This window comes from Somniosus microcephalus, chromosome 10, assembly GCF_052327205.1.
Source record: "Somniosus microcephalus isolate GS21.2 chromosome 10, FLI_Smic_1.0, whole genome shotgun sequence".
In the NCBI taxonomy this organism is placed as follows: domain Eukaryota; kingdom Metazoa; phylum Chordata; class Chondrichthyes; order Squaliformes; family Somniosidae; genus Somniosus; species Somniosus microcephalus.
In genome coordinates, this window is record NC_140996.1 from 67,295,589 (window position 1) to 67,316,845 (window position 21,257).

The window sequence follows — 21,257 nt, forward strand, 5'->3', positions numbered from 1 at the left end:
CAAGGGAATACACTATAAATGGTAGGATACTGAGAAGTGCAGAAGATCAGAGGGACCTTGGAGTGCATGTCCGCAGATCCCTGAAGGTAGCAGGACAGGTAGATAAGGTGGTTAAAAGGGCATACAGGATACTTACATTCTATGCCCCTGCTAATAAAGGCAAGAGCAGGGAGGTTATGCTTGAACTGTATAAAACACTAGTTAGGCCACAGCTAGAATTCTGCATGCAGTTCTGGTCACATTACAGGAAGGATGTGATTGCAGTCGAGAGGGTGCAGAGGAGATTTACGAGGATGTTGCCTGGGCTGGGGAATTTTAGCTATGAGGAAAGATTGGATAGGCTGGGGCTGTTTTCTTTGCAACAGAGGAGGCTGAGGGGAGACCTAATTGAGGTGTATAAAATTATGAGGGGCCTAGATAGAGTGGCTAGGAAGGACCTATTTCCCTTAGCAGAAGGGACAATAACCAGGGGCAAAGATTTAAAGTAATTGGTCGGAAGTTTAAAGGGGAGCCGAGGAGAAATGTTTTCACCCAGAGGGTGGTGGGGGTCTGGAACTCTGCCTGAAAGGGTGGTAGAGGCAGAGACCCTCATCACATTTAAAAAGTACATGGATATGCACTGGAGTGCTATAACCTACAAGGCTACGGACCAAGTGCTGGAAAGTGGGATTAGGGTGGATAGCTCTTTGTCGGCCAGCACAGACAAGATGGGCTGAATGGCCTCCTTCTGTGCTGTAAATTTCTATGATTCTATGAAAAGGTTTACAAGAATGATCCAGGGATGAAGGAATTCAGTTACGTGGATAGACTGGAGAAGTTGCGGTTGTTCTCCTTACAGCAGAGAAGATTACGAGGACATTTGATAGAGGTGTTCAAAATCATAAGGGGTCTAGACAGAGTAGAGAGAGAAACTGTTCCCATTGGCAGAATGGTCGAAAACCAGAGGACACAGAATTAAGGTGATTGGCAAAGGCGACATGAGGGAAAACGTTTTATGCAGCGAGTTGTTAGGATCTGGAATGCAATGCCTGAAAGGGTGATGGAGGCAGACTCGATCACCGCTTTCAAAAGGGAAATGGATAAGTACCTGAAGGAAAAAAATTTGCAGGGCTATGGGCAAAGGAGTGGGACTAGCTGAAGCACTCTTGCAGAGAGCTGGGACGGGCTTGACTGGCCTAATGGCCTCCTTTTGTACTGCAACCCACACATACACTTTTAAGTGGTTGCTGGCGATGTAAAATTTGCCCATGGACAAAAAAGGTCGCACTCAAAGGAGTTTGTGGACCAGTCAGTACAAAAAAAATTAGAGGGAACATTGCTCTCTTGCGCTCTCTCCTCCTTTAAGATGCTCCTTAGTACCTAACTCTTACCTATCCTAATATCTCATGTGGCTGGGTGTCAAATTTTGTTTGATAACCTTCCTGTGAAGCACCTTGGAACGTTTTACTACATTAAAGGGTGCTATATAAATGCAAGTAATTGTTGTTGTTGATTTTGAGCATTAACATCAGACTGGCAAGCTGTGAATGACCAAACTGGCATCGCTATGCAGCTTGCCTAAGGCCCAACAATATTGGGCCTTCCAGGCCGGCAGAAATGTAATAGCATGAAATAGCTCTTTGCGGGATGGGAGGGTACCAGGTGGTAACAGCCCAAATTATTTTTCTGGGGTCTGGAGAAGGATTCCTGCTCCTCTTGGAGCCACAGAAATATCAAACTTAACTCAGCTGGGCCTCTTCTCTTCTGTTGCCTGTCAATGTTCAGAGTGTGCAGTGCACAGCACAAGCTCTGATCATTTCCAACATAAAGTGGCAAGCGGGGTCCTTGGACCCCCCTTTTTGCATATTGAAGTGCACCTACCGTCGGAAACAGGCAGGCACTTTGGACACCCAGCGATAGGCTCATTTCAAATTGGCACCAACCGCATCGTCAAGATTATCGCGGGGAATAAGGCTACCGACCCCATTTTGAGGCAGTTACAATCGGCTCAATAAAACGGCTAGAATGTGTTGCCTCTGACCATCCAAAGCCAGAGCTACAACTTAAATGTTGCACTGATCTATAGCAGTTTAAGCTGTAAAGTTTATTTAGAGGGAAATATAAGCGCTCGTCTGTTTACAGAATTTTCTCTGAGCTATGGCTCAGTGGGTTGCACTCTCGCCCCTGATTCAGACAGTCGTGGGTTCAGGTCCCACTCAAGAGACTTGGGCACAAAAATGTAGGTCGACACTCCAGTGCACAGTTAAGGGAGCTACACTGTCGGCGGTGCCGTCTTTCGGATGAGATGTTAAATCAAGGACCCATCTGCTCTCAGGTGGACGTAAAAGATTCCATGGTACTATTTCGAAGAAGAGCAGGAGAGTTATCCCTGGTGTCTTGGCCAATATTTATCCCTCAACCATCATAACAAAAATCAGATTATCTGGTCATTATCACATTGCTGTTTGTGGGAGCAGATAATAAATCCCAGTCAACCAGGAGGAATTTTTCCAGAGATTCTCTCCCCCCCCCCCCCCCATTTAATACAGGCCATATGATTATGATTTTTCTCAGCTTCCATAAGATTATTAAAATTAATAAGTGTTAAATTTTCAAAATTGTGTCGCCAATACCCATGTAAAAGCGTACAAGAACCTTCAAATGTCTATATACAGAGCATTAACATCGGTCTGCATAGTACAAGGTTATAGATGTCCATTTACAGAAAAAGCTAAGTAAAATAAAGGACAGGTGTACTGATGCAATATCAGAATGCAACATTAGCAAGGTGTATTTGTACAATGGGTAAAATGAGGATTCTTGGAAGGTCAGAAGTTATAAAATGAAAAATATTGATAAATGGGACTTGAGTAGAAATATTAAATAGATTTACAGCAATGAAACAGATCAACAGAAAAGAAATGGGTAATAGAATGATTTAAAAAAGATAGGGGAGGCAGAGGGTTGAGAAGGGGAGAAAGGTTCTATGCAAATAGGTAAATTGCACTGTTCCATGGTTACAGAGGTTGATGAAGTGTCAAATCGGAGAACATGGGTCTGAAATTCCAATTACAAAAAAAGAAAATGGCTTCTTTTCCATCTGTAATCAACAACCAGCTAATTAAATTACAGGAATGCACAGCTCTGCACCTGTTATTTCCTATAGAGTAATGATAAAATAGTGGAATAGAGTGCTTCCCCTTCAGCTATATCATTCTATGCTCTATTTTCTATGAATAAGTATAGCTAAAACTTGCCTCAATCAGAGTGTCTAGGAATTCAATTGCAGCGGTGTAATCCTGGTGTTCAAATGCAGCTCGTGCCTGCGTAATCATCCGTTGCAATTCATCCGCTTTAGTTAATTGGGACTTTGCTTCATTTCCTTCTTTCTCATTGGGGTTAGATTTTAGCTGAAAAACAAAGGACAGATTCAGAGGTAAACGCAAATACTTCCCTCCACATCATCTATCTCATTTGCTGCACTTAAGCAGGAATAAACGGGTCATTTTCAGGTTGGCAGGCTGTAACTAGTGGGGTACCACAAGGATCAGTGCTTGGGCCTCAGCTATGTATCAATGACTTAAATGAGGGGACCAAGTGTAATGTATCCAAGTTTGCTGAATATACAAAGTTAGGTGGGAAAGTAAGCAGTGAGGAGGACGCAAAGAGGCTGCAAAGGGATATAGACAGGTTAAGTGAGTAGGCAAGAACATGACAGATGGAATATACAGTAATGTGGTTCAGTGTGACGTTATCCATTGTTACGAAAAATAGAAAAGCAGAATTTTTATTAAATGGGGAGACTGGGAAATGTTGGTATTCAGCAAGGCCTGGGTGTCCTTGTACATAGAGTCATAGAGTTTTACAGCACAGAAAGAGGCCCTTTGGCCCATCGTGTCTGCGCCGCCCATCCCTCCCTGTCCAGTCTAATCCCATTTTCCAGCATTTGGTCCATAGCCTTGTATGCAATGGCATTTCAAGTGCTCATCCAAATGCTTCTTGAATGTGACATGAATCACAGAGAGTTAACATGCAGGTACAGGAAGCAATTAGGAAAACAAATGGTATATTAGCCTTTATTACAAAAGGATTGGAGTATAAGAGTAAAGAAATCTTACAATTATATAGGGCCTTGGTGAGACCACACCTGGAGTACCATGTACAGTTTTGAGATCCTTATCTAAGGAAGGATATACTTGTCTTAGAGGAAGTGCAACGAAGGTTCACTAGACTGATTCCTGGGGTGAGAGGGCTGTCCTATGATGAGAGATTGTGTAGATTGGGCCTATACTCTCTGGAGTTTAGAAGAATGAGAGATGATCTCATTGAAACATACAAGATTCTGAAGGGGATTGACAGGGTTGTTGCAGAGAGGTTGTTTCCCCTGGCTGGAGTGTCTAGATCTAGGGGGCATAGTCTCAGGATAAGGGGTAGGCCATTTAAGACTGAGATGAGGAGGAATTTCTTCACTCAGAGGGTTGTGAATCTTTGGAATTATCTGCCCCAGAGGGCTGTGCATGCTGAGTCTTTGAGTATATTCAAGGCTGAGATAGATTGATTTTTGGAATCAAGGGATATGGAGATCGGGCAGGAAAGTGAGTTGAGGTCGATGATCAGCCATGATCTTATTGAATGGTGGAGCAGGCTCAAGGGTACATATGGCCTACTCCTGCTCTTACTTATGTTCTAAAAAATGCAAAACACTGGTGTTCATTGCTAGAGGGATAGAATTTGAAAAAAAAGAGTTGTGTTACACTTGTACAGAACCTTGGTTAGAACACATTTAAAATATTGTGCACAGTTCTAGGAACAGGAGTAGTGTAGGAATCTGCGGATTCCTATCTAAATCACTGAGGTCGAGTCAGTTCAGTAAATTAACCGAATTTAATTAAACTGATGAACAAAACAAAATATGCAGGAGAAATCACTGTACAGTAGCTAGTTCCACGAGGACTGAACTTAGAACCGCCCACCTCTGACATCATGACGTCGTCACGTTTCCCGCCACTCGGGGCGCCACGTGACCAACGTGATGACGTCATCGCGTTATTTCAGGGTTTTTACAGAAAGCTTGTTTACTCTCAGCAAACGGACCTAGGTGCTGTAACATTCCTTTAAAGACAGTTATTCACTTGTACAGGAGTTCCTTGGTGGTTTTACCACATGCGCCCCCCCAGAAGTGTCTTTAATCATCAAAGTCAATCGCAGAGGAGGTCGGACAATCCTGTCGGAACGACGCCGATATTCCCGGAGAGGAATGGATGGTGCAGTAGAGGAGCTGGGCCGCGGGGCCGATGGACCAGGCGATGCAGCCGCGGGCGGTCGCCCACGACGCAGCAGTTGCGCCGTTTCGACCGGCTGGTCGAGGTCCAGGTGTGCAGCCTTGAGGCGGTCCACGGAAATGTAGTCGGGCGCCCCGCCGACGTCCACCAGAAAACTCTTGGTGCCCGCCTTCAGCACCCGGAAGGGGCCCGTATAGGGAGGCATGAGGGGGTAACGGTGGGCATCGTGCCGGACAAAAACGTATTTAGCTCTCATGAGCGTTGGCGGGATATGCGACGCAGGCAGTCCATGCTGTGAAGTTGGAATGGGCCGGAAAGCGCGCGCCACGGCTCGGTGAACCTCCAGTTGCGCAGTGGCGAACCAAGGGCGCGTCGGCAACAGGAGAAACTTGCCAGGGACCCTGAGCGGTTGGCCGTAGACCAGTTCGGCGGCCGACGCCTGCAGATCTTCCTTAGGTGCCATGCGCAACCCGAGCATTACCCACGGCAACTTGTCCATCCACGCAGTCCCTTGGAGGGTAGCTCACAGCGATGCCTTCAGAGAACGATGGAAGCATTCGTATAACCCGTTGGCCTGCAGGTGATAAGCTGTGGTGTGATGGAGCTTGGTGCCTAATTCTGAAGCCACGGCAGTCCACAAAGCAGAGGAGAACTGCGGCCCGCGGGAATGTCCGAAGGCACGCCGAAAACGGGCAACCCAAGACGAAAGGAAAGCCCGGGCGACGTCCGCGGAGGTGGTGGATGTCAATGGAATGGCTTCCGGCCATCTGGTGGTACGGTCGACAATCGTTAGCAGATGTGTGAACCCTTGTGACGGTGGTAGTGGGCCCACGAGATCAATATGAATATGATCGAAACGCCGCTCCGGTACCTCGAAAACGGCGACAGGGGCTTTAACGCGGCACTGCACCTTCGCTCTCTGGCACACGACACAGGTGTTGGCCCAGTCGCGCACATCTTTTCACATTCCCCTCCAGACAAACTTGGATGCTAACAACTTGTGAAGCCCGCATCCCCGGGTGGGCGAGGTTGTGCATGATATCGAAGACTTTCCTGCGCCAGGATGACAGAACGATTGGGCGTGGGTCTCCCAGGGAGACATCGCAGAGCAAGGATGTGCCGGAGTAGAAAAGTACGTCCACTGGCCGCAGGCCGGACGGATCGGAACGGAAAACGTGCGTCTCCGGGTCATCCGCTTGGTCGACCGCCATTAGTGAATAGTCGAGGCCCAGTTGGACAGCCTGGACGGCCGCACGCGAGGGGCAGTCAGCAACCACGTTGTCCTTGCCGGCCACATGCCGGATGTCGGTGGTAAACTCGGAGATGAAAATGAGTTGCCGCCGCTGTCGGGCCGACCACAGCTCAGTCGTCTTGGCCATGGCAAACGTCAGGGGTTTGTGATCGACGAAAGCGACAAATTGGCGCCCTTCCAGTAAAAAAACGAAAAAGTGGCGGATGGCCAGGAACAACGCCAACAGCTCTCGGTCAAATGTGCTATAGCTACGTTCGTTACTACGTAACTGGCAGCTAAAAAACGGCAGCGGTTGCCATGCTCCGTCGACCCATTGCTCTTGCACGGCGCCGACGGCGTAGTCCAACGCATCGGTCGTGAGCGCGATGGTGGCGCCGGGCAGCGGGTGCGCTAACATCGTCGCATTGGCGAGGGCCTCCTTCGTGTCCCCAAAAGCGCGGTCCATTACCGACGACCAGATTACCGGTTCTTTCCCCGGTTTGCCTCGGAGTGCCTCATAGAGCGGCCGCATGAGCTGGGTGGCCCGGGGTACAAAGCGGTGGTAGAAGTTTACCATGCCAAGGAATTCTTGGAGCGCCTTGACGGATTGCGGCCGCGGGAACGCAGCGACGGCTGCCACTTTCGCCCCGAGTGGCAGTGCCCCTTCCGCGGTGATGCGGTGGCCCAAAAAAATCGATCTGCCTCAGTCCAAATTGGCATTTGTTTGGATTGACAATGAGGCTATGCTCCTGGAGACGGCGGAAAAGGACGCGCAGGTGACGTAGGTGCTCCTCCTTTGACGCGCTGGCGACAAGGATGTCAGAGGTATACGAAGAGGAATTTGAGATCCCGGAGCACCGAATCCATGAGGCGTTGGAAAGCCTGCGCCGCATTTTTAAGTCCAAAAGGCATCCGTAAAAATTCAAAGAGGCCAAACGGGGTAATGACCGCCGTTTTCTGGACGTCCCGAGGGTGGACGGGCACCTGGTGGTACCCGTGGATGAGGTCGATCCTGGAAAAGTCTTGAATATACGGTATCGGGTACCGGTCCGGAGTCGTGACCTCGTTGAGGTGCCGATAATCACCACAGGGCCGCCACCGGGCTTTGGCACAATGTGTAGTGGAGACGACCAGGGGCTATCGGAGCAGCGAACGATGCCCAACCGCTCCATAGTGGCGAACTCCGCCTTCGCAGCCTCGAGTTTACTGGCCTCTAATCACCGAGCCCGGGCGTAAACCGGGGGGGCCAGTCGTCGCGATGTGGTGTTCAACACCGTGTTTGGCAGTCGCCGCAGAGAAAGTGGGTCGAGTGAGCTCCGGAAACGCCTTGAGCAGGCGGGCGAACTCGTCGGGCGGCGACTCGGTGCTGGCAACTGCGTGGGTCACGCTGTAGCCCCGAAAACAGGGGATAGGGGCTCGTGAGGCGGCATGGATCAGGCGGCGATGACGAACGTCGACCAGTAGGTCATGCACTCAGAAAAAAATCGGCACCGAGGATTGCCAGTGGTATCGTGGCGGTAATAAACTCCCAGTGGAAGAGTTGGCCGCCGAGACACAAACGGATACACCGTTTCCCGTACGTACGGATGGCACTGCCATTGGCGGCCTGTAGTGGAGGACCGCGCCGCCCAGAATGGACATTGATGACCAAAGCGGGGAGTATGCTGCACTGAGCGCCCGTGTCACAAGAAACGCCGGCCCGAAATGGAGTCGGTGATGTACAACAATTTCCCGGAATCACCAACTGTCATTGTGGAGGCGAAACCGACCTCGGGGCTGCCCTTCCGGTCCCACAATCGATGTTGCTGCTTTCGCGGTGCCGATGGCACGAATTTACACGGTGGCCGGCAGCATCTGGCTTTCTGACCGAAACAGGCGTGGTAGTAGCAAAAGACGGTCTGTGGAGGTGCCGAGGCGGGGTTCTTGGAGGCGGGGCGCGTCGAGGTGGCACAATGCTGTTGTATCACCACGTAAATGGTGTCGGCTTCGGCTGCGAGCGCCACACCATCCGTAGTCGTCGACCTGGCCAGGGCCGCTTGTACCTGCGCAGGGAGCTGACTCAAACAGTTCGCGAAATATAAAACACTGCGGTTCAGAACAGAGGAGGGTGAGCATGTGGCTCATCAACTCTGAAGGCTTAGCATCGCCTAACCCGGGGAATGCAAGCAAACGACGTGCGCGTTCCGCCTTTGAGAGACCAAATACTTGCACGAGGCGCGCCTTGAGTGTTTTGTACTTGTTTTCCACGGGCAGGGTCTCCAGCAGGTTGATAATGCGGGAAGCCGTCGAGCTGTCCAGTGCGGAGACCACAAAGGTAACGGGTCCAATCCAGCACTATGTTTCGCAGTTGGAACTGAGCCTCCGCTTGAACAAACCAGGAGGCTGCCTGTTGTTCCCAAAATTGAGGGAGCTTCAAACTCGCTGCAATTACATCCATCTTGTTCTTGAGCTTGCCTCCGCGAAAATCGTCCGCAAAGCTTCGGGGTCACCAATGTAGGAATCTGCGGATTCCTATCTAAATCACTGAGGTCGAGTCAGTTCAGTAAATTAACCGAATTTAATTAAACTGATGGAACAAAACAAAATATGCAGGAGAAATCACAAACAGGTCTGTACAGTAGCTAGTTCCACGAGAACTGAACTTAGAACCGCCCACCTCTGACATCATGACGTCGTCACGTTTCCCGCCACTCGGGGCACCACGTGACCAACGTGATGACGTCATCGCGTTATTTCAGGGTTTTTACAGAAAGCTTGTTTACTCTCAGCAAACGGACCTAGGTGCTGTAACATTGCTTTAAAGACAGTTATTCACTTGTACAGGAGTTCCTTGGTGGTTTTACCACAGTAGGCCATTTAGCCCCTCGAGCTTGTTCCACCATTCAATGAGACCACGGTTGATCTGCGGCCTAACTCCATATACCCGCCTTTGCCCCATATCCCTTAATACCTTTGGTTCAACAAAAATCTGAGATTTAAAATTAACAATTGATCTAGCATCAATTGCCGTTTGCGGAAGAGAGTTCCAAACTTCTACCACCCTTTGTGTGTAGAAGTGTTTCCTAATTTCACTCCTGAAAGGGCTGGCTCTAATTTTTAGACTATGACCCCTAGTGCTAGACTCCCCATTCAGCAGAAATAGCTTCTCTCTCTCTATCTACCCTATCTGTTCCCCTTAATATCTTGAAAACTTCAATCAAATCACCCCTTAACATTCTAAATTCCAGGGAATACAACCCTAGTTTGTGTAATCTCTCCTCATAATTTAACCCCTGGAGTCCAGGTATCATTCTGGTAAACCTACACTGCACACCCTTCCTAAGGTATGGTGTCCAGCACTCCAGGTGTGGTCTCACCAGGGCTTTTTATAGCTGTATTTGGTGTCCTCATTACAAAAAGGATAGAGGCAGTGGAGAAGGTGCAAAAAAGATTTAAAAGGATGATACCAGAACTAAGTGGTTATAACTATTAGGAAAAACTGAACAGGCTTGGCCTGAGAAGAGGTTGAGGGATGACCTAATGGAGGTCTTTAAATAGATGCATGGGTAGATGCAGTTAGTGCAAAACTAGGGGTGAAATATAAAAGTCACTAATCCAATAAGCAATTTAGGAGAAATTTCTTTACCTAGAGTGTAGAACTTGCTACCAGATGGAGTAGTTAAGGCGAACAACATAGATGCATTTAAGGGAAAGCTAGATAAGCACACAAGGGAGAAAGGAATAAAAGGATATGCGAGATCTGAAGTAGAGTGGGAGGAGGCTTGTGTGGAGCATAAACACCGGCATAGACCAGTTGGGCCGAATGGCCTGTTTGTGTTGTAAATTCTATGTAATTTTATTATACAAGCTAAATATTAATTAGTAAATCTCCAGCAGCACTGCTCAGCATGTCAGCAGATGTATGCTGCTTAAAATTGATATTGAGATGCAACATACAATGGATTATCAAGGCTACTTGTAAACAGTTGAAGCGTTACAGCAATAGTGCAACAAAATCATAAAGTAACAAACAGGAATGGTATAATACACACAGGATTCTTTGAGCAGCCATTTTTGCATTTCCAAAAAAATACTTTACTGATCCAAGTTAGATGTAATCTCAAACATTTCAAAATCTACAAAATTGTTAATACAATTATCTGAAACTCCTTCAAGTTACACTTCACTGTTGACATTCAACAATCACCCCCTAGAAACACATCAAATATATTTCCTATGTTCCATTAAAAATGACACTAATTTATTCAACAGCAATGCACATCAGGAGGATTGCAGCCAGTTCCTGCAGCAAGATCGCATTCAACTTAAATGCTACCAACATTAAAAGGGTCAAACTGCGGAGCTGTAAAGGCAGTTTTGTGAAACTGACCAAACTTCGTATCCCAGCATAACATGAGGAAAGACAAACTTTTAAAAGGAATTTATAATACACGAATTAAACAGCATAAGAACCACAGACAGGACTCTTTTACTTCATGAATATGCTAATCAAGGAAGTGGCTGGAACAATCAAACCACACAACGGCATGTGTTTGTGTAAATTCAACTGACTATCCTGTCCAGCGAAACTCCTTGGTCCAGCTGTTAACCAGACTTACAACTGGTTCCACCAAGTCTGGAACGGCTCCCACATCTTTTGGAAATGTTAATGCCAGGATTGTCGTTGGATTGAAACCCATTCACTAACCTTTCAAACTGATAAGCAAGGAAACTCTAGGAACAGCACCTCATCTTCCGATTAGGCACTTTACAGCCTTCCGGACTCAATATCGAGTTCAACAATTTCAGATCATAACCTCGGCCCCTATTATATTTTAATATTTTTTACCCACACTTTTGGTTTGTGCCTTTTACTTTTTTTTCTCTCTCCCACATGGCAGCTATCTTTCACTCTGCCAGCGCATTTCACACTTCATCCAGAGACATTGTTTGTTTCTTTACTTGTCCTATTACTATCTCGTCTCACCTTGAATATCTCTTAATGTCTCTTCTTCCATCCCCTCCCCCATTTCCCAGCCCCCAAACTGCCTTTTAATCTCTTCATTTCCTGCCTTTTTTTCCCTCAGTTCTGCAGAAGGGTTTCGACCCAAAAAACGTTGGGCCCAATTTTGTGGATTTTGTGGGAAATGGTCGGATTCCCTGAATATGGGGTTCCGACACACAAAAAATGTCAGCCAGCTGCACGCAATTTTCCCTCAAGTGGCCAATTAATTTCCAGCGTGTGGGCAGCCTTGCTAATTGTCCATTTCCAGTAAGGAAGCCCCACAGTATGTCATCATTCGTGGTGCTTTCAAGGTCCACAGCAAGCACTGCATCCTCTGAAGGCTTTCAAATGAACCATACAGGATGGCAGAGGAGCCTGCAGCAGCTGTGGCCATTGCCAGACCCTGAGCTGCCTCCAAATTCGACGAAGTTTCACTGCAGGCATTACTGGATGGGGTTAGGGCCCACAGGGAGGTCCTCTTCCCTAGGTCAGGCAAGAAGAGGCCTCCCACTGAGACCAAGGCTGCATGGATGCAGGTGTCAGCAGATGTCAACTCAAATGTGCATGTAACCTTGGCATCACATAAGAACATAAGTAGGAGCAGGAGTAGGCCATACGGCCCCTCGGACCTGCTCCGCCATTCAATAGGATCATGGCTGATCCAAATCTAGACTCACGTCCACTTCCCTGCCCTCTCCCCGTAACTCCTAATTCCCTTATCTGCTAGGAAACTGTCTATCTCCATTTTAAATTTATTTAATGTTGCAGCTTCCACAGCTCTCTGGGGTAGCAAATTCCACAGATTTACTACCCTCTGAGTGAAGAAGTTTCTCCTCATCTCAGTTTTGAAAGGGCAGCCCCTTATTCTTAGATTATGGTTAGCAGCGCCAGGGACCCGGGTTCGAATCCGGCCTCGGGCGACTGTGTGTGGAGTTTGCACATTCTCCCCGTGTTTGCGTGGGTTTCCTCCGGGTGCTCCGGTTTCCTCCCACAGTCCAAAGATGTGCGGGTTAGGTTGATTGGCTATGATAAATTGACCCTTAGTGTTAGGGGGATTAAATACATGGGGTTACCGGGATAGGGTGGGATATGTGTTGGTGTAGGGGTTACGGGGATCGGGTGGGATATGTGTCGGTGCAGGCTCGATGGGCCGAAATGGCCTCTATCTGCACTGTGGGGTTTCTGTGATTCTGTGTGTGCCCCCTAGTTCCAGTCTCACCCATCAGTGGAAACATCCTCCCCGCATCTACCCGATCAAGCCCCCTCACAATGTTTCGATAAGATCGCCTCTCATTCTTCTGAACTCCAATGAGTAGAGGCCCAACCTACTCAACCTTTCATCATACGTCAACCCCCTCATCTCCGGAATCAACCGAGTGAACCTTCTCTGAACTGCCTCGAGAGCAAGTAATATCTTTTCTTAAATATGGAAACCAAAACTGCACGCAGTATTCCAGGTGTGGCCTCACCAATACCCTGTATAACTGCAGCAAGACTTCCTGTTTTTATACTCCATCCCCCTTGCAATAAAAGCCAAGATTCCATTGGCCTTCCTGATCACCTGCATACTAACTTTTTGTGTTTCATGCACCAGGACCCCCAGATCCCTTTGTACTGTAGCACTTTGCAGTTTCTCTCCATTTAGATAATAACTTGCTCTTTGATTTTTTCTGCCAAAGTGCATAACCTCACACTTTCCAACATTATATTGCATCTGCCAAATCTCTGCCCACTCACTTAGCCTGTCTATGTCCTTTTGCAGGTTTTTTATGTCATCCTCACTCATTGCTTTCCCTCCCATCTTTGTATCGTCGGCAAACTTGGATATGTTGCACTCGGTCCCTTCCTCCAAATCGTTAATATAGATTGTAAAGAGTTGGGGTCCCAGCACTGACCCCTGCGGAACACCACTAGTTACTGATTGCCAGCCCGAGAATGAACCATTTATCCCAACTCTTTGTTTTCTGTTAGATAGCCAATCTTCCACCCATGCCAGTATATTACCCCCAATCCCGTGATTTCTTATCTTGATCAGTTATCTTTTGTGTGGAACCTTGTCAAATGCCTTTTGGAAGTCCAAATACACTACATCCACTGGTTCCCCTTTATCCACCCTGTATTACATCCTCAAAGAATTCGAGCAAATTTGTCAAACATGACTTCCCCTTCATAAAACCATGCTGACTCTGTCCTATTAAATCATGTTTATCCAAATGCTCTGTTACTGTTTCCTTAATAATGGACTCCAACATTTTGCCAACCACAAATGTTAGGCTAACTGGTCTATAGTTTCCAGCTTTTTGTCTACTTCCCTTCTTAAATAAGGGTGTTACATTAGCAGTTTTCCAATCTGCCAGGACCTTTCCTGAGTCCAGGGAGTCCTGGAAAATAATCACCAATGCATCCACAATCCCTACCGCCACTTCTCTCAAGACCCTAGGATGTAGGCCATCAGGTCCGGGAGATTTATCCGCCTTAAGTCCCATTATTTTACTGAGTACCATCTCCTTAGTGATTTTAATCGTCTTTAGCTCCCCCCCCCCCCCCCCATTGCCCCGTTTATCCAGTGTTGGGATATTTTGAGTGTCCTCTACTGTAAAGACTGATACAAAATATTTGTTCAGCGTCTTTGCCATCTCCATGTTCCCCACCACTAGTTTCCCGGTCCCATCCTCTAAGGGACCAACGTTCACTTTAGCCACCCTTTTTCTTTTTATATAGCTGTAGAAACTCTTGCTATCTGTTTTTATATTTTTTGCTAGTTTACTTTCATAATCTATCTTCCCTTTCTTAATTAATCTTTTAGTTATTGTTTGCTGGCTTTTAAATGCTTCCCAATCTTCTATCCTCCCACTAGATTTGGCTACTTTATATGCCCTTGTTTTCAGTCGGATACTATCCTTTATTACTTTACTAAGCCACGGATGGCTGTCTTTTCTTTTACTCCCCTTTTTCCTCAGTGGAATATATTTATCTTGAAAGATGTGAAATATCTCCTTGAATGTAGACCACTGCTCTTAGAGTCAGAGTTTTACAGCACAGAAAGAGGCCCTTCGGCCCATTGTGTCTGCGCCGTCCATCAATCCCTGTCCAGTCTAATCCCATTTTCCAGCATTTGGTCCATAGCCTTGTATGCAATGGCATTTCAAGTGCTCATCCAAATGCTTCTTGAATGTTGTGAGGGTTCCTGCCTCTACCACCCTTTCAGGCAGTGAGTTCCAGATTCCAACCACCCTCTGGGTGAAAAAGTTCCTCCTCAAATCCCCTCTAAATCTCCTGCCCCTTACCCTGAATCTATGCCCCCTTGTTATTGACCCCCCTACTAAGGGGAAAAGTTCCTCTTTATCCACCCTATCGATGCCCCTCATCATTTTGTACACCTCAATCAGGTCCCCCCTCAGCCTTCTTTGCTCCAAGGAAAACAACCCCAGCCTGTTTAGCCTTTCTTCATAGCGGAGGCGCTCCATCCCAGGTAACATCTTACACTTTAATCTGTTTTCCCAGTCCACTTTAGTCAATTCTACTCTCATACCTTCATAGTCTCCTTTATTTAAGCTCAGTATGCTGGTTTGAGATCCAACACTCTCACCCTCAAACTGAATTTGGAATCCAACCATATTATGGTCACTCATTCCAAGGGGATCCTTTACTAGGACATTTTTTATTAATCCTGTTTCATTACACAGGACCAGATCTAAGACTGCCTGTCCCCTGGTTGGTTCAGTTACATACTGCTCAAGGAACCCGTCCCTAATACACTCTATGAACTCTTCCTCAAGGCTGCCATGCCCAATTTGATTAGTCCAGTCAATATGAAAGTTAATATCACCCATGATTATAGCTGTTCCCTTATTACAAGCCCCAACTATTTCCTGATTTATACTCCGACCAACAGAGTTGCAACTGTTAGGAGGCCTATAGACTACGCGCACTAGTGACTTTTTCCCCTTCTTATTCCTTATCTCCACCCAAACTATTTCACTATCCTGATCCTTTGACCCAATATCATTTCTGACTATTGCAGTGATTCCATCCTTGATTAACATAGCAACCCCACCTCCCTTTCCTTCCTGTCTGTCCTTCCTAATTGTCAAATACCCTTGTATGTTTAGTTCCCAGTCATGATTATCTTGCAGCCATGTTTCCGTAATGGCCACTAGATCATACCCACGTGTAGTTATTTGTACCGTCAACTCGTCAATTTTGTTACGAATGCTGCGTGCATTCAGATAAAGAACTTTCAAATATGTTTTCTGACAATTTATTCCTGCTTTTACCACTTTACCTTTATACATTCTGTCCCTTCCTGACACGCTCTGGTTTTTAATTCCCCCACTGCTACCTTGCTCTATTGCCTTCTCCGCTGTCAATTTTATTTTTCGCTCTCTTAAAACCTCCCCCCCACTAATTAGTTTAATGCCCTCTCTACAGCCCTAGTTATTCGATTCACCAGGACTCTAGTTCCAGCACTGGCCAAGTGAAGTCCGTCCCAACGGAACAGCTCTTTCCTGTCCCAGTACTGATGCCAGTGTCCCAGGAAGCAAAACCCATTTCTCCCACACCAGGCTTTGAGCCACGTATTTAACACTAATTTTATTTACCCTAGCCAAATTTGCACGTGGCTCAGGCAGTAATCCAGAGATTACCCTTGTGGTTCTGCTTTTTAATTTGCCCCTAGCTGCTCAAACTCCCTCAGCAGAACCTCCTTCCTTGTCCTATCTATGTCGTTGGTACCAACATGGACCACGACAACTGGATCCTCCCCCTCCAAGAGGAAGCTCCAACCTGAGGGCGCAGCATCAGCAGAAGTAAGCGCACCCAGCACCAGCGCAGACACTCGCACCTCGGGGGGACCTTCGGGACAGAGAGTAGTGTTGTCACCTGGTGTTTCACAGCTCACAAGTGAGCCTCAGCAGATTCTGGAGACAGGGACAGCAGTGGAGAGTCCTCGTCGGAGGGCGCAGGACTCTGCCAGCTCAGCTGCGCTGCATGTCGACCCTCTGCCTCTGGGTCCATCTGCAAGAGAAGAGGTGATGGATCTCCATGCACAGATGCAGGAGTCTCTGGCAGGTTGTGTCTCCAGGGTCACTGCGAGTGCAGAGCGAATGGAGCAGTCCATAGCAACCATGAACAGAGCCTTTGTGGAGTCATTGGCGCAGAAACGCATCACCATGGAAAGGTTGGCAACCTCCATGGAGGAGATAACTCGCCAGGGTACGGAAAACATGGTGAGTGCTCATAAGAGAATGACATCTCCTGAGCAACGTTGGCCATCTATTGAACAGAGAAACCAGACCTTCGTGGAAGTCCTTCTGAGTAGGACTGCCAGTGCAGAAACGGATCCCCATGGCCCCCTAAAGCGCAGCAAGGTGCTCGCAAGCCACTTCCAAGCGCTGGCCCCTTCTGGCCCGAGCAGCTTCAGGTGAGTGAGCAGCAGCCTGGTGCTCATCCTGCTGTTCCTGGTTCTGTTGCTGCCGCCTCTGCTGCTAGGGATCCTCTAATGGCAAGAAGGGAAGGAAAAAAAGGCGTCCCATGCTTCTCGTAGATGCCTCCGCTGAGGAAGGCTTCCCAGGAGATCACATTGGAGAAGTGTGTGAGGCTCCAACCTTCCACCGCTGTGCCTAAGCCTTGAAGAAGTAGCCCCAAGCCTGCAGCAACAAGGGCCTACACCATACAAATGCTGTCCCTTTAAATCGCAGCTTTCCCGAATGACCTGCAGCTGACAGCAAGCAAGCCGGCAAGCTTCACGCCAGGTTTCATCAGTGGGGTTCCCCGCAGGCGTGTTTAGCGTGGGGAACCCCTGAAAATTGCAAGGGCACCCTAAAATGGCATTAAACATGCCAATAATTGGTGATCAGGGTCCCGACGGCCAGTCCCGCCAGCGGCGGGCGTGACCGAGTCGGGTCGCGGAGAAACGGCGGTCCAAAAGTCGGACGGGGAATCAGGCGGGGGGTCACGACCCCCTATTTCGGCAATTTTCGGACTCCGGCCGCCTGAAAAGCTGCCCGGCGGCTGGCAGAAAATCGGGGCCATTGACTCCGTTTCTCTCCACAGTTGTTGCCTGGCCTGCTGAGTTTTTCCAGCGTTTTCTGTTGTTAATAAGCAAGGAAGTGTCTAATCAAGACATTTCTTTGCGTGATAATGGACGATCAAACAGGAGGAAGACATTTCTTTTTGTATTGTATGGTTTGAAACCGAACAGAATGGCAGAAAGACGAGATTAAGATGGTACAATCAAAAGGGGAAGGGTTTGCGTCAATCTAGTGTCACGGGTTTTGATCTTTTGCATTATAAAAAGGTGTTTAGAAAGGGAACGGGGCAACTATCAAGGAAAACTGCGGACGGTTTGATCACCCGTACAGATGGAAACAGACTCCTCCACTTGATTACCGGGGTGAGTGGTGTTTGAAATTAAAGAGTTAAGGGGAACAGTGTATGTTAGTATTGTTTGAAGTTATAAGGGAACAGTGCATTGACGTTTGTATGTTATTCGAGGTAAATAGTTAAAAGCATACTGAGTTTGTAAGCTTTGACCATTTTATTCCACCCAGAAGGGGTTCAAGTTGGATTCTGGAATTATAAGATGGGAGGTGCAGGTTCACCTACCTACATGATCAAAACTTGCTTTTAGTTCTTGTAATCAAAAAGGTTTTTTTTAAATATACTCAGGATGTGGGTGTCGCTGGCAGGGTCAGCATTTATTGCACATCCCTAATAGCCCCCAAGGTGGTGGTAGTTAGCCGCCGCCTTGAACCACTGCATTCCATATGGTGAAGGTGCTCCCACATAGCTGTTAAGTAGGGAGTTCCAAGATTTTGACCCAGTGACATGAAGGAACGGCAGGCAATATGACAGGATGGTGTGTGACATTCCAATGCACCTGCTGCCCTCGTCTTTCTAGCAGGTGGAGGTCGTGGGTTTGGGAGGTATTGCTGAAGACGACGGTGAATTGATGCAGTGCATCCTGGAGATCGTACACAATGCAGCCACAGTACACAGATGGTGGAGGGAATGGTTGTTTAAATCAGTGGATAGGATGCGAATCAAGGAGACTGTTGTGTCCTGGATAGTGTCTAGCTTCAAGTGCACCCATCCAGGCAAGTGGAGAGTTTTCCATCACACTCCGGACTTGTGCCTTGTAGGTGGTACAGAGGCCTTGAGGAGTCAGGAGGTGAGCCACTCGCTGCAGAATATCCAGCCTCTGACCAGCTCTAGTATCCACAGCATTTAAGAGGCTGTCTAGTTCAGTTTCTGGTCTATCGTGACCCCACCAGGATGTTGATGGTGGGAGGCCCGGCGATGATAATGGCATCAAATGTCACGAGGAGGTGCTCATGCCCTCTCTTGAAGATGGTCATTGCCTGACACTTGTGGAATGAATGTCACTTGCTACTTATCAGCCCAAGCCTGGATGTTGTCCAGGTCTTGCTGCATGCGTGCACGCATTATCTGAGGAATTGTAAATGGAGCTGAACACTGCAATCATCAGTGAACAGCCCCACGAGAGGGGGAAGCCCATTAATAAAGCATCTAAAGATAGTTGGGCCTAGGACGCTGCCTGAGTAACTCCTGCAGTGATGTCCTAGGGCTGAAATGATTGGCCTCCAACAGTCATCTTCCTTTGTGCCAGGTATGACTCCAGCCACTGAAGAATTTGCCCCCGATCCTCATTGACCTCACTTTGACTAGAACTTCTTGGTGCCACACTCAGTCAAATGCTGCCTTGATGTCAAGGGCAATCACTTCACCTCTGGAATTCAATTCGTTTTCATGTTTGGACCAAGGTTGTAACGAGGTCCGTAGCCTAGTGTTCTGGCAGAACCCAAACTGAGCTACAGTGAGCAGGTTATCGGTGAGCAAGTGACACTTGATAGCATTATTGACATCTGCTAATTGGGTGTAGGCAGATGGGGTGGTAATTGGCCAGGAAATTTGGATTTGTCCTGCTTTTTGTGGACAGGTTAAACCTGGCCAATTTTCCACATTGCTGAGTAGATGTCAGTGTTCAGTTTTATTCATTTAAGATTTTGTTTTAAAAAAAGGTACTAATACAAATTGCAGTGGATTTACACTCTCCCCGCTTGCACCCATTTTGCAGTTTATGACTTACACCAAGTCTGACTACTGCTAGGCAAACTGTCACCCAGATATAGTTATTAAACTTTTCAAATTTATAATCAGTAAGCTTTTGTAAAAAACAAAATCACTAACTTCACCTCAGCTAAAATTAATCTTCTACAAAACTGCTAATACACTAATCTGAAATTCCATCAGATTTCATCAAAATATCAATACAAGTACTTGTACATAATTGGAATGCTATTAACATTCACTAACAATCTCTTGATATTCTTCATAAAAGAGCATTTCATGGCAATTTTTTTCTAGTTCTACTAAAAAGATACTAATGTTTTTGACACAAGAATTCCCAATGTACACAGCTAAAAATATTTGCAGAATAAGACACCATCTCTCATTGCCTGGGGAAACCCAAAATCACAGAATTAAAAAAAAACTTCTGTAAGAATTCATTGAATAAATGATGAGGGAGAAAATTCTGAAGGTTACCAACACAAGGACAAATGTCTCCCTACAGCATATTATTCAAGGAGAACCAGAATTATAGCAGGTCCTGCAAAAATCTGCAAGGAGTGAAGGGGAGAACAGTGGAGGGAACACATTGTTTGAACCATTTCGATAAGAGAAAAACTGTGGCCTGGAATAAAAAATTGCAATGGTCAAAATGTAGAATTAAACAAAACAATCTCGAGCAAAAAAACACTTTTGTAGGCCTTCTCCAAGTATATTACCGATTGTCTAGTTATGGGAGCATTGTTGTAGAGGATTGTTCCTCAATTTATGCTAGTCTTTACAAGTCTCTCCTCACATTAGAAAGCTATTTTAATAATACATTAGTGTTTGTAAAGAAATCCAAAACACTGGCACTCAGCAACAGCTTGGTGTCAATTCCAGGGCATCTAAGCTGCTAAACTCAATATTTTGCCAAACAGGACCCAGTTAGAACGGTCTTTAGCACCTCAGCATCAAAACCATGCATCATTTGAAAAAAGAGTTTCAAAACAATCTATGTTTGCATCCCAGGTTTATTTGGCGAGAGTTGACAAGCTTTAGTAGATTACATGGTGCTACTCTAATCAGGGCAATTCCTAGGAATTGGGAACATTCTATTGAAGTGAGTCATAGGGCCCGATTTTGTGGCTCGTGTGGGAAATGGTTGAATTCCCCCGAATGTGGGGTTCTGACACACAAAATAGCGTCAGCCAGCTCCACGCAATTTTCCCTCAAATGGCCAATTAATTTCCAGCATGTGGGCAGCCTTGCTAATTGTCCATTTCCAGTCAGGAAGCCCCACAGTATGAGGTCATCATTCGTAGTGTTTTCAAGGTCCACAGCAAGCATTGCTTCCTCTGTTGGCTTCCAAACGAACCATACAAGATGGCAGAGGAGCCTGCAGCAGCTGGGTCCAGTGCCAGACCCCGAGCTGCCTCCAAATTCGACGAAGCTTCACTGCAGGCATTATTGGATGGGGTTAGGGCCCACAGGGAGGTCCTCTTCCCTAGGTCAGGCAGGAAGAGACCTCCCACTGAGACCAAGGCTGCATGGATGCAGGCGTCAGCAGATGTCAACTTGAATGTGCATGTCACCTTGGCATCACATCTCTAACTCCCTCCTCTACTCCCCCGCAGGACAATCCAGAGCCCCCATCCCCACTGTGGAGGAGGAAGAGGCTGTGCAGCCAGACTCCTCAGAGGGAGCTCCA

The 21,257-nt window shown here is 47.1% G+C and overlaps 1 protein-coding gene across 2 annotated transcripts in view; it reads right to left on the minus strand.

Moving 5' to 3' along the window:
* Window positions 1–21,257, minus strand: part of dnajc3a (DnaJ (Hsp40) homolog, subfamily C, member 3a) — a 132,336-nt gene that overhangs the window by 35,871 nt on the left and 75,208 nt on the right. For both annotated transcript variants that reach the window (XM_085998579.1, XM_085998581.1), the window contains exon 5: window positions 3,237–3,389. In XM_085998579.1, the coding sequence (XP_085854705.1) occupies window positions 3,237–3,389 (153 nt within the window). The remainder of the gene's footprint in view (window positions 1–3,236; window positions 3,390–21,257) is intronic.